The sequence below is a fragment of the Agrilus planipennis genome, unplaced genomic scaffold, assembly GCF_000699045.2.
Source record: "Agrilus planipennis isolate EAB-ADULT unplaced genomic scaffold, Apla_2.0 scaffold114, whole genome shotgun sequence".
In the NCBI taxonomy this organism is placed as follows: domain Eukaryota; kingdom Metazoa; phylum Arthropoda; class Insecta; order Coleoptera; family Buprestidae; genus Agrilus; species Agrilus planipennis.
The window spans coordinates 480,788-493,217 of record NW_020442440.1 but is presented as its reverse complement, the minus strand read 5'-3'; the positions used below and the strand labels follow the sequence as shown (position 1 = coordinate 493,217).

Genomic DNA, 12,430 nt, shown 5'->3' with positions numbered 1-12,430 from the left:
GAAACCGCATCTTAAATTTGCGCGCCGGCAAAACATAGTTTTTTTTTTCATCTATTGTAAATATGCCTACTATAAAAACTGACAAGCAATAACCAGAGCAGGCCGTGCGAAACGAATTGAATAAGATACCTGTGCAAATGTGGTTTTAATAAAATTTTCTAACTTATTACCTTTACGCGTTTTTCATTTTACCACAAAATTGCAACAATATTTTGTTATTACACTAATTTAGTTTAGGCGTAGGTAAGAAACACAACTTACACTCAATATTTAAATACATGTATATACTATAATCTACGACGATATGAGTAGTGTTGATACAGATAAGTAAAATAGACAATCTAAAGACATAGGCTAAGTGCTTAGTAGTCTGACATTTTTGATGTAGCCAATCCATATGAATTGTAGAATGAAATGTCTGAATAATGTGAGAGTGTCTGTCCTTGAGGACCTACGCAATCCTTGGGTAGGTAGGGCACTCAATATCTACTCTTATTTATTCATAGAAAAATTTGAGTAACCCCTCAAGGAGCGAGCAGATCCTTCAGCAGAGAAAGTAGGCGCTAACATGTATAACTGTAGTAAATGCTCACTTTATGCGAACATACAAAGGTTTAAGTCGGCACTCAAGGAGAATGTGTATCCTCAAGAAAGTTAGTAGGCACGCACATGTGTGAGTGTAGTGGATACTTAGGAACAAGTAGGTGATCAACAAGGAAAGAGACTAGATACCAACGTGTCTAAGTGTAGGAGACATTTTAGTGCGAAGGTCTAAAAATTTGAGTTGGCACTCAAGGAGAAGGTACCTAGATCCTCAAGAAAAGAGAGTAGACACTTACATGTTTTAGTGTAGTAGATACTTATAAGTGCGAGCAGATACCTTATCTATGTATACAAAAATTTGAGTTGGCACTCAAGGAGCGAGTAGATCTACAAGGAAAGAGACTGGATACCAACATGTCTAAGTGTAGGAGACAGTTTAGTTCGAAGATGCAAAAATTTGAGTTGGCACTCAAGGAGAAACTACCTAGATGCCCAAGAAAAGAGAGTAGACACTTACATGTTTGAGTAAAATAGGTACAGTGCGAGCAGCTCCTCTAATTTATGCATACAAAAATCTGAGTCGGCACTCAAGGAGAATGTATACTTTAAGAAAAGTTAGCAGGAACACACATGTTTGAGTATAGTAAGTACTTATTAGTGCGAGAAGATATCTAATTGATATTTACAAAAATTTGAGTCAGTCCTCAAGGAGCGAGTAGATCTTCAAGGAAAGAGACTAGACATACCTAAGTGCAGGAGACATTTTAGTGCGAACATGCAAAAATTTGAGTTAGCACTCAAGGAGAAAGTACATAGATCCTCAAGAAAAGAGAGTAGACACTTACATGTTTGGCCTACTTTTATTAATGCATACTACATTTCAGTTGGTAAGGTACTCAAGGATCGAATAGATCTTCAACAAAGAAGACTAGACACTAACATGTCTAGGTGTAGAAGATACTCATTTTACTGCGAACATACAAACATTTGTGTCGGCACTCAAGGAGATAATAGATTCTTAAGAAAAGATGTGTGTATAAAAATATTAAGTTGGTGACTCAAGGAGCGAAGAGATCAGCAGGCAAAATGAGTGCTGCACTCACATATGTTTGAGGTCCACTTCATTGTTATGTATTTCAAATCCTGCGGTACTAGCTAACTTTATGCATCTGTTTTGGTAATACTGGTCCTAAAAGGCACTTCGTGATAGTAACGCGCACACCTTTCAATGTTTTTCTTCTGCGTTTAAATAGGCGTTCGTAAATTTTGCACAAACAGTTACCTACTTCTAATAAGCAAGGACACCCAGCTCATACATGTTTCGCTTTTTGAGGCGTTTAAGGACCACCGTTCCTTTTATATGATAAATAATATAGATAAAAGTGATTTAGTGAAAGTCATTTGTAAAACCTTGATTATGATTGTTGATTGCGTAACTACAGTCACCAGGAAGTATGCAATAAATCTCAAAGTTTTCGGCAATTAATTATGAGAAGGAACAAAAAACCGCCTGCATTAAGACCTTATAAGAAGTTCTCGATTGGAATTTTGGAGGAAAAACGTTATTCTTGTGGGGTTGGGCGGTAGAGGGTGACCAAAAATTTTAAAAATAGAAGTAGACTTACAGAGACTGCTACTGGTGCCTTGACGTTCATTGCCATGCCCGGTACCTGTGCACCATAGAACTGGCCTGCCGCTGGCGTCATATCAGTAAGCATGACGTTGACGAAATCAAATATTGTTGAGATAACTGCGATTAATTGTCCGTCAATAAATAAATCAATCGATCGTTTACATTTGCGCACAATTAGATCGATGACTGAAACAATGAAAACGCGTAACAATCGGGACACACTTAAAACAATTCATGAATAGATAGGTACGTGAAAAATATTGAACCGATATTGTTGCGTTCACATTGCGAACTGCTTGTTTGGAAGGGGAAATCCCGAACAGTCAAAATCATAGGTTCCCCCACCGACGTGACTTTTCGGTAGGAGGTGCAAGGGTGCTTTAACCAATTGGATTGGGTTCCATTCATGTCCCTACCGCCCTCATTTTTAAATCTTGTCTCTTCTCTGCCCGCGCACGCGGACTGGCGGTTGATGGAAGCCGCAGTTTGCATCAAATTACTGCGTTGCCAAGCTGTTACAAAAAGTAAGTGTGGCAGATTACGGTCCGCAATGAATCTCTGTATCACTCGAAAACGCTCGATATTAATGGTCTCGGGAACGATATCGTGTGGAAGCTGTAATTTTCCAATTGCAGGATCGACTATTATGATAATTGCTGCGGATCGAACTGATAACTAGTTGTTTCTCTTATTTCAATAACGTCAGCGACATCGTTCCATCTTCTTATTCCTGATTGTTGAAAAAGAAAAATGTGAAATCTTTCATATCTCCTGAGCAGTACGAACGTGATGCTCCTAAAAAATTAATATCAGCGACAACTTTTATCTAGGACTAAACCAGTAGATGTAGCACACAAACACCATAGAACATTTAGTTTCTTCGCTCCTTAGGAAATTCATTAAACGACCTTTAAAAGTATCATCGTCTCATTCCTATATCATAAAGGATTACTTGTAAAAATCCGTCGATCCTGAGTGCCGCCGCCAGGATGGGATCGTCCCCACCGTCTCTGCTAATATGTATTAATTACAACATGTTAAATAGTTCGCTATTAATGGCTTAACTTAAATGTATTATAGATTAGGTCATATCATAAGGTCATCAGTTCTAAGCCTGAGTGGCACGCATATCTCCACTCAGTCATCAATCTTAGCATTTCCCGAATACTCTATTTGCGCAATCATTCTCTGGGTTCTTTACTGAAGTTTCTGTATCTAATGCGTCTCTAACAGCTTATACAGTCCACGCTTTTCATTCCATCCTGAGTTATCTGACTTCCTTTATATCGAACATAACCGGCTTCTTCTGGTCTGTCTCCAAGTTTTGTCACAAATAGATAAACAACTAAGAAATTGATGTCGTTAAAATTTGTCATTTATTTGTCAATCTTTTTGTTATTCTTTTTCTACCATTGTAATTACTAAAAGACATTTTGTCATCCATCATCCTAAAATTATACGACTAACGATCATTAAAATAAAGTGCACTGTAGCACTTACGTCCGAACATGTAGACATGCCTTGTATGTATGTATGTATGTATGTATGTATGTATGTATGTATGTGTGTGTGTGTGTGTGTGTGTGTGTGTGTGTGTGTATGTTTAAGGACGTTTTGTTTTTTAACATTGTTTTTCGAGGGGTCGTAAACATAAGCAAACGGCATAGTCGCGCTTTATGTCCTATTGTTTCGGTTAACAGCTTTCTTATTTCAAGCTTCATCTTAAAGACTAACGTTTTCGATGACTACCTACAACAGACCAAAAGGAAATTGCCACTCAAGCAGGTATCTGTTTTACTTGTTGCGGTTATTGCAAACTTACCGCCTACAAGTGCAGCATGTAGGTAAAGACCTAGAGAATATGTTGGTATACTAGACTAGAATTTTGGGAGGATGGGGCAATTGAGGTCTCAATGATGTTAATCACACTGCCTCGTGTGAACTCTACAGGGCTGCCCTACAGAGCCCAAAAGGCACATAACTCCTTGTGTCATTCGGATTAACTATGAATGCTGGACCGAGCAGCATGGCCTAGATGTTTAGACCATTGCTTAGCATTCATGAGGATATCGATTCGATTCCTTAGGTCAATTGGGCAATGCTGGATCAGTATTATTCCACAAGGTCCTGACGAAAAGCTGATAGGGCATAAATCCCTTCAGTATCATTGATGTTTTTTTGTGGATTTCCTATTATGGAATCTACGGGGAAGTACCTCTATCGACTTGCTCCTCATGTGTCATATGATGCTTACAATGTATACATGAATGCCTCATGCCGCTGCTATAAATTTTAGTTGGGGTACTGAAAGAGAACAGAGAAGGACAGAGGTCGTATACGTCGCAAACTCAGAGTTGTCAGGGAAACTCATCAAAAAATATAGTTCAGGAGGCAGTACTTAAAATTCAAAAATCACCGTAGGTACGTTAAAAACAAGACCTTTAGGAATCACCCTTAATCATACACATGGACTATAAAAGATTTTTGAATTTTATGCGACTGTTTATACAAAAGGGACCTTTGTGGAAATAAGCGCCCGAATATCGTCTGCCGCCTTTTCAGATGCTGCTGTCTAGGCAATAGAAAATTAGGACAGAGGAGAACGCTATAATTATAAGTACGCGTCCGTCGTCCTGCGATTGGCATTAGCGGCGCCCGGTGCCCTCATCCGCACGAAGGGCCATTATAAAAGTCATCATCATTATCTCTACTGATTGCCCCAAGTTGATTTGGGTATGTTGCCTAGCTATTTGTTGTAGCGAGATATCTACTTATCTCTCAAAAAGAATATTAAAAGGATGACCAACGAATACCATTTAGAAAATTCGGAGGTTTCTTGAATATAATAAGGATATTGGCAACCTACCAAAAAGAATTCTGTTAACCTAACCTACCAAAAAGGATTCTGTTAGACTTTTATGTACAACTAAAAAATCCTGGCTCTTATACCTAATGTAAATTCTACCATATGGCTTTCTGAAGGAATCTTTATCGTTGTTGGTTATCCTGTAAAGTTAAAAAGATTAAAACGTCATAGATAATAGGTTTGTAGAAGAAAGTGGTACTCTAGAGGTTTATTGCTGGGCTTGCGACTAAGTGCTTCAATTTTTAACTCATATTAACTTTGATAAAAATAGATAAAAAAATAGCAAATTATACCTATGGATGCTATGGAAATAAAGGATTGATTGACAATCTGTATTAATTTAGTTCATGATAATAATCTGCAATCCACATCCTGCTCTTGGCGTTTAAATGAATATTAAAAGTAGGCATAGAAATAAGATATCTGGTCACGTATAGGTATATTGACTACAGAATTAATTGCTACTCATTAAACGGATTCAGCAGGAATGTGGAACACTTTATTACCTAGATACGCCTTTCTCTTACATACTACTTACTCACGATGGATATCTACAGTAGAAATGCACAAAAATGTGAGTTAATTATCGTGGAGATAATTTTTTTCATTTTGATGATGTCCATTGAAAGATTTCGGCGACTACATAATGAAAGCCGTGGAATCACTTTGTAAAAACCAATGCGAAACCACATAAATTTCTTAATAGTTCTTAATAGATTATTTTCCTAATGCCTGCCAATGCTTCCGCTATAACATTGAACGTTAATTACAGGTAAAAATAATAATTGGAAATGGTAACCGCCAATATGGTAAAGCGAGCGTCAAATGATAAAATAATTTACCGGCATATTATTGGTCCTAATAATGTTTTCGATCATCTAATCGCGTTATCGAAGATTGCCGTTTAAAAGTCGATATCCGGAGGGGGTCGCGTGTGGTAATCATTACCTGTGTATATATATTCTTGTGTGTGTGTGCATGTATGTAACTGATTGGGTCTACACCATAAGGTGGCGGAGGTAGCGACGACGTCAGCGTCATTTTGCGTCACCGAAATAATCTGCAAGTTGGGGTGACTGGCAGGATCTACTTCGACTTTCGCCCCAGGACGTGGCCCTCGTTTAAAATATATTTCAATCGGGACGGCGGGCGTTTGTCGCTGTGCTTCTCTTCTTGTCTGTTTGTTACACGAACAAATTATCTCCAAATTGGGTTTGCAGTGATTTACCGTTCGGGCCTTTTGGAGAAGAGAGGGACTCTCTCTGATGCTACCGGGTACGCACCATCTAAACCTCGCTGAATATTGTACGTCTGAGACATAATTATAGTCAGTTAATCATTTGGATTTTAATTAATGTGGTAAGATACTATTATATGATGAATCTACTGAAAATGAAATTATAACAGGTCAATTGAAAAGTCCCCGGCCTAAAACAGTAAAACACATTTTTTTTGCAAAATTCGTTTCTTTTATTCAACATAATTCCCTTCAAGGGTGATACACTGATTATAGCGATCCTCCAACTTTTCGATGCCATTTTTGTAGTACGATTTGTCCTTTGCTTCAAAATAGGCCTCAGTTTCGGCGATCACCTCTTCATTCGACGAAAATTTTTTCCCAACGAGCATTCTTTTGAGATCTGAGAACAGGAAGTAGTCGCTGGGGGCCAGATCTGGAGAATACGGTGGATGCGGAAGCAATTCGAAGCCCAATTCATGAATTTTTGCCATCGTTTTCACTGACTTGTGAGACGGTGCATTGTCTTGGTGAAGCAGGACTTTCTTTTTCTGCAAATGCGGTCGTTTCTCGGCGATTTCGTCCTTCAAACGGTCCAATAACGCTATGTAATAGTCGCTGTTGATGGTCCTTCCTTTTTCAAGGTAGTCAATGAAAATTATTCCACGCGCATCCCAAAATACAGACGCCATAACCTTGCCAGCCGACTGTTGCGTTTTTGCACGCTTTGGAGCGGGTTCATCGTGTGCAGTCCACTCCGATGACTGTCGATTGGACTTCGGAGTGAAATGATGGAGCCATGTTTCATCCATTGTCACATATCGACGCAAAAACTCGGGTTTATTACGCGTGATCATCTTCAAACACTGCTCTGAATCATCAACTCGTCGTTGTTTTTGGTCAAAAGTGAGCTCGCGCGGCACCCACTTTGCACAGAGCTTTCTCATACCCAAATATTCGTGAATGATGTGATGTATACGTTCCGTTGATATCTGTAGAGTGTCTGCTATTTCATTCAATTTCAATTTACGGTCATTCAAAATCATTTTGTGGATTTTTTTAATGTTTTCGTCCGTAACAGCCTCTTTTGGGCGTCCACTGCGTTCACCGTCTTCGGTGCTCATTTCACCACGTCTAAACTTAGCATACCAATCCTTGATGGTTGATTTTCCTGGGGCAGTGTCCGGAAATTCGTTATCAAGCCAAGTTTTTGCTTCAACTGTATTTTTTCCCTTCAAAAAGCAATATTTTATCAACACGCGAAATTCCTTTTTATCCATTTTTTTCACAATAACAAAAGTTGCTTCACTAAAAATGCTATAATTCACAAACTAATGATCCGACAGCCGTCAAATTTATAGACGCGTCTTTTGAAGGTTAGGACTAACTGAAAATCATATGGATTTAGTTCTGGTGCCGCCATCTATGTGTCAGGCCGGGGACTTTTCAATTGACCGTAGTAGAAAGGAAAATGTTCCTTTGCAGAAAATGTGACTGCTACAATCCTAGATTTTATAGTTTTACAGTTGAGAGAAATTTATCATTAATTTCTTGGCAGTCAGTAAATGTACGTCGAAACTGCTAGTTCACTGGTTCACATCAGCACGTAACGTAGTAAGCGTCATCTGTAGAACTTTGCTAGGTACTTATTGTATTATGACGCATTAAATTATGTTTAATTGCATGACTATGCCGCCGGTTCGGTTTGATAATATCCTTATTAGAAAAAGATCTTGTTGAACATTATTGAGTTTCATAATAAATCCAGATTTCTATAGATGGCATTCACCACGTTGTCTCTACTTATGCATTAATCATATTTCGTTACATATTAACCTCATACCTCAAATTCGTAGCTAATAGTTTTTATTTTCTGCGGTAAATTTTTAGAAAATGTCTAATATGTAATCTATTTAGGAATATAGTAGACTTATCATAAAAATACGTAGAATTACATGTCTTTGAAGGCTTTGTCGTATCCAAGAATACTTATATAGATACATGAAGTATAGGTTTTGTCATTTCCTACATTTCTTCCTTGATCATAATCTTTGGGAAAGGATCAAAAAAAGATTTTTTTTATTCTTTTTGTTTCTCACAGTCGGTGAATTGAGTGACGAACGCTTCTTTAAAATATAGTAGGGACGTTTTTTCCCTTTTATTTTAACCGAAGTTGATGCAATCAAAATTGATTGAGAGGACTGGTCCCCATCGTGGTCGTCGATGAGATTTGACCCCACGATAAACTCATTTGCCAAATGACGGATAAATGAGTCGACCTTTAGGATCATATATATACGTAGCTATATGTTTCTCCGTGTCTGTGTGTATATATAGATAGATATATATAGATGTACATGCAATAAAGACAAATGGCCTCGCATGTAAATTAAAGAGGGCGTCACGGACCGCGCCATTTCCCACTCCTCCCACCGCGACGTTGGACATTTCGTTCGGCGTCGGCAAGATCAAAGAATCCGTCCAAGCACGTTCCGATGATGGTAATACGGGAATCTGCAATTTATATTACCGCGTCACCTTCAACGGCCACACACGTGCACGTGCGAGACGTCACACCGTCACTGGTGACATTTTCCCAACCACACACACCACATCTCACTCTGTTCTCTCAATCCATTAATCAATACCGTAAAATTATTGATAGTTTGCGTTTATGTTATCGAAAAAGATTGAAGAAACGAATCCAAAAAGTCAACAGTGGAAGGATTCCAGCGATTGATCCGGAAATCAGTATCCAACTTCACTACGGTCCACTAGTCCAGGTATTTTCTCTTCTACTGGTACTCGGGTAGAATTTAAGGAGGGGGGGGACAGCTAGGACCTCAATAAAGTTAGCTATAGTAGGATACCTTGCAAAGCGTACAAAGAACATCTGACCCTCCTGAGGAAAAAAAGGGCTGTCCGCTTTAAAGAAATTTTGGAAGAATCAATCGAATTATACCAACTCATAATTTTCAAATATAGCCCATCAGCCGATAATCAGAAGTTTGTTTAGATATCATATTTGATGTTTGCCAAATTGAACCTCCACAAGGCAGATGGTGAGATTCCTCACTTCTGCATGTGCTGAGTTTGTCTCAGGATCTTTACGAAAGACTCATAAGGCATACCTCACATCAATAGTATTGAGTTTTATTGTGAGGGTTAACCATTAACTTTTGGGCGTTTTACTCCCACCAGCTACTAATGCTGATGGACAGACAGTTCCTCCAGAATACGCAAGAGAGTAGCACAGAACCTCCTATTAAGAATCATGGGAATGGATAGGTGGTGGTTGGGTTGAGAAAGATGAGACGCATGAATTGTGATAGACGAGAGTCAAATATTATTGCCTGAGTGATCCAAGAAAACTACAGAAAAACTTGGTCCTGGGCAGACGGACCCAAACTCTAACCGAATGCTAAGCAATGGTCTAAACCTCTGGGCCTCTCGATAGTGAATATCCTAATGAGGAAATTACGGTGAAGACCCACATAAGGCAAGCCTAGTCGGGAATTTACAATAATAGTAGAGAGGTTTTCACGGCCAGTGTCATCAATAGGAGATAGAATTTCTGGGCTGATGGACACGGTGATAAATCAAAATCTAACTTCATACACCCCATCAGTCCTGGTAGGTTTCAACTAATATGGATAATTATACTTTCTAGCTTATTGACTCATAATTGTACAACAGACAATCTGTTAATAATGCTACTATATCTAATCTTTCTCTGAGAAGTCACTTCATGGTTCATCACTTAATAAGGTAATGATGAGCAGTCTATTTCGATATGACATTCATGATATTTGAAGGTACTGACAGGATCATGTCAAAGTACCCAAGTTACTTTGCATATGCATCTGTACTAGGGTTATATATACAGACAAAAGGAAGACGTTAAATGCTAAGATCCTGAGTATAATGGTTCTCCAAGGATTACAGCAGAAGATAGTTCTTCCACTGTCGTGAAGCTTTGTATTTTGCTTGCATCTCACAAATCTAAGGATTTTTGAGAATTGTCATGAAAACTGTGACACTATATCAGAAAAAATTTTGTCGTACCATGATGTCTCCCGACATCAAAATTAAAGTATACATTTGAACGAAAGGTTTTTGCGCCTTATGATTTCAAGGAGAAATTGAAATTTATTATGAATCGTTGATGAAATATTTTAAGAGATGAATCTTATCATTACTTAACATACGTCATCATTTTAAAGTTACAGCAGTCATAAATTGAATATTACATGTAAAATCGTGTAATGAGTGATAATATTGCTTTTTCTCGTGATGCCACCATAATTTGAATTAATAACAATGTTTTATTATCACTTTAAACTTTTAATAAACGAGCAGTTGTTGTTGTTGTTGGTAATAAGTTATAATCAACCGGCCAATGATTATAATGTTTCAAATCGAGTTATCCGTTAAATACTATAATAAATAAACGTGGTGAACGTGCTTTAGTGCCAGTTAATATTCAAACGGACATAATTTAGCATAAATTGCGCTCCATTAGGGATGCATAAAATTCGTACCTGTTTGTATATAGGTAGTGGCACTACTTATTACGTGTACTACGTTAAGTTCCCACCACATGGTCGAAAAAGGCGACACACTTCGATCGTAGTGAATTTTCGTACATCCATCGATCCATGCATGGATCGCCGAATTATATTATTACTGTTGCCTCACTGATGTGCGCGTCCCTCGCGTCGGTCATCAATCAATGCGATAAAGAGCCGATATTCCTGGGCGCAGTAATTTATTAAGGGTGCCCCAAGCCAGAGGCTCACTTGGCGTAATTTCCATAAGAAATCCACCATTTGTGTGTATTTAGGTAGCACTTGAGTATAGGTTGTGTGGCGTAGCGATGCGCCTATATAATTTCGCGTTTTAAACTCTGTTTATTTTTCAATTAGTTTACGACACAGTACATCCAGTTGTTTGCAGACACTGTTGTTGTGATAGTGTGCTAATTGGGCTTGAATTTATGCAGTTGTCGTATAAAGAAATTAATTCTTGTAATTTATTTACGTTTCTCGTGTGGAGGAAGTCGGAAAAAATTCAATGAGCATGTCATTTAAGAAGAGCACGCATATGTACTTAATTGTATTTAATTAGTCATGAAAGCTTTCTGATATTTCTCCAAAAACAGTGGCTAGTGCCTTGTAATAAGATCCTATCACACTATCCCTTTTAATACAGCATCAACCCCACTTTCTTGATAAGTGCACTGATGCATTTGCATAGAAAAAAAGAGGGTTTAGGTTAAAAAGGTTATTATATGATATTTTATTGAACATTTCTCATATTAATTTTACAGAAGATGATTTCAAAGTCAAATATGTAATTCAGTTTCTAATCATATCTCTCATCAAATGAAAAATATTGCTCTTTTATATGTGCAATTGATAATTAATTGAACGGAAACAATGTGATTTATGTAACTGATTGATTTTAAGCTTCTTGACAATAAGCTTGATTTCGTTTCGATTGGTTAGGATCAAAATGTTACGGTAGGTAAAGACAACACCAATTAAAGTACGAAGTCCGGCTCGAAGGACCACATACTCCTCCGTTTCCTTTTAGGACTATATGTGTTGGCTTCAGCCTTGAATTTTCGGGTTTGTTCTCCGTTCATACGTAATGTATTATCAATTACATATATCAAGTAGAGCATTACTTGGATTGGTTTAGTGTCTTTTGATTGAAGATAATATGATTAGAAACCAATAAATTTTTTGACTTTGAAGCCACCCACTTATTCTATCTAGTATCCTCTATATTTAGTAGATGTTTTTTGTTGAACTTAAAACGGAGATCATGTTCCATCACTTACGGGTAGTTAACTTCAAAGGAATCCAATTTTAATCCTTGAAAATTTCAAGATAATTTTGCTACTAGACTCAAAAGCAGTTAAAAATTCATTACAAAGATGATCTTACACATCAGCTGTTTCTTATACAAAATAAAGAGAAAAAAATATAGATATAAATAATAACACAAATACAAAACAGCAACAAGACAAATTACTTAATAAATTGAACATGAAAATTATAATAACTGTATTATACCTCGTAAAAAATGAAGAGTTTTATATAGGTGTCATAATTATCCGAATATAATCATTAACATTATAACGTAC

General features: G+C 37.5%; 1 protein-coding gene across 3 annotated transcripts in view; it reads right to left on the bottom strand.

Moving 5' to 3' along the window:
- Window positions 1-12,430, bottom strand: part of LOC108736219 (transcription factor Sp9) — an 86,539-nt gene that overhangs the window by 29,124 nt on the left and 44,985 nt on the right. Inside the window, exon 1 of one of the 3 annotated variants that reach the window (XM_018468568.2) lies at window positions 2,169-2,463. The exons of the other annotated variants lie outside the window; for them this stretch is intronic. Coding sequence (XP_018324070.1) covers window positions 2,169-2,261 — 93 coding nt within the window. The 5' untranslated portion in view covers window positions 2,262-2,463. Of the gene's footprint in view, window positions 1-2,168; window positions 2,464-12,430 lie in introns of those variants that run through there. 3 annotated transcript variants of the gene reach the window in all.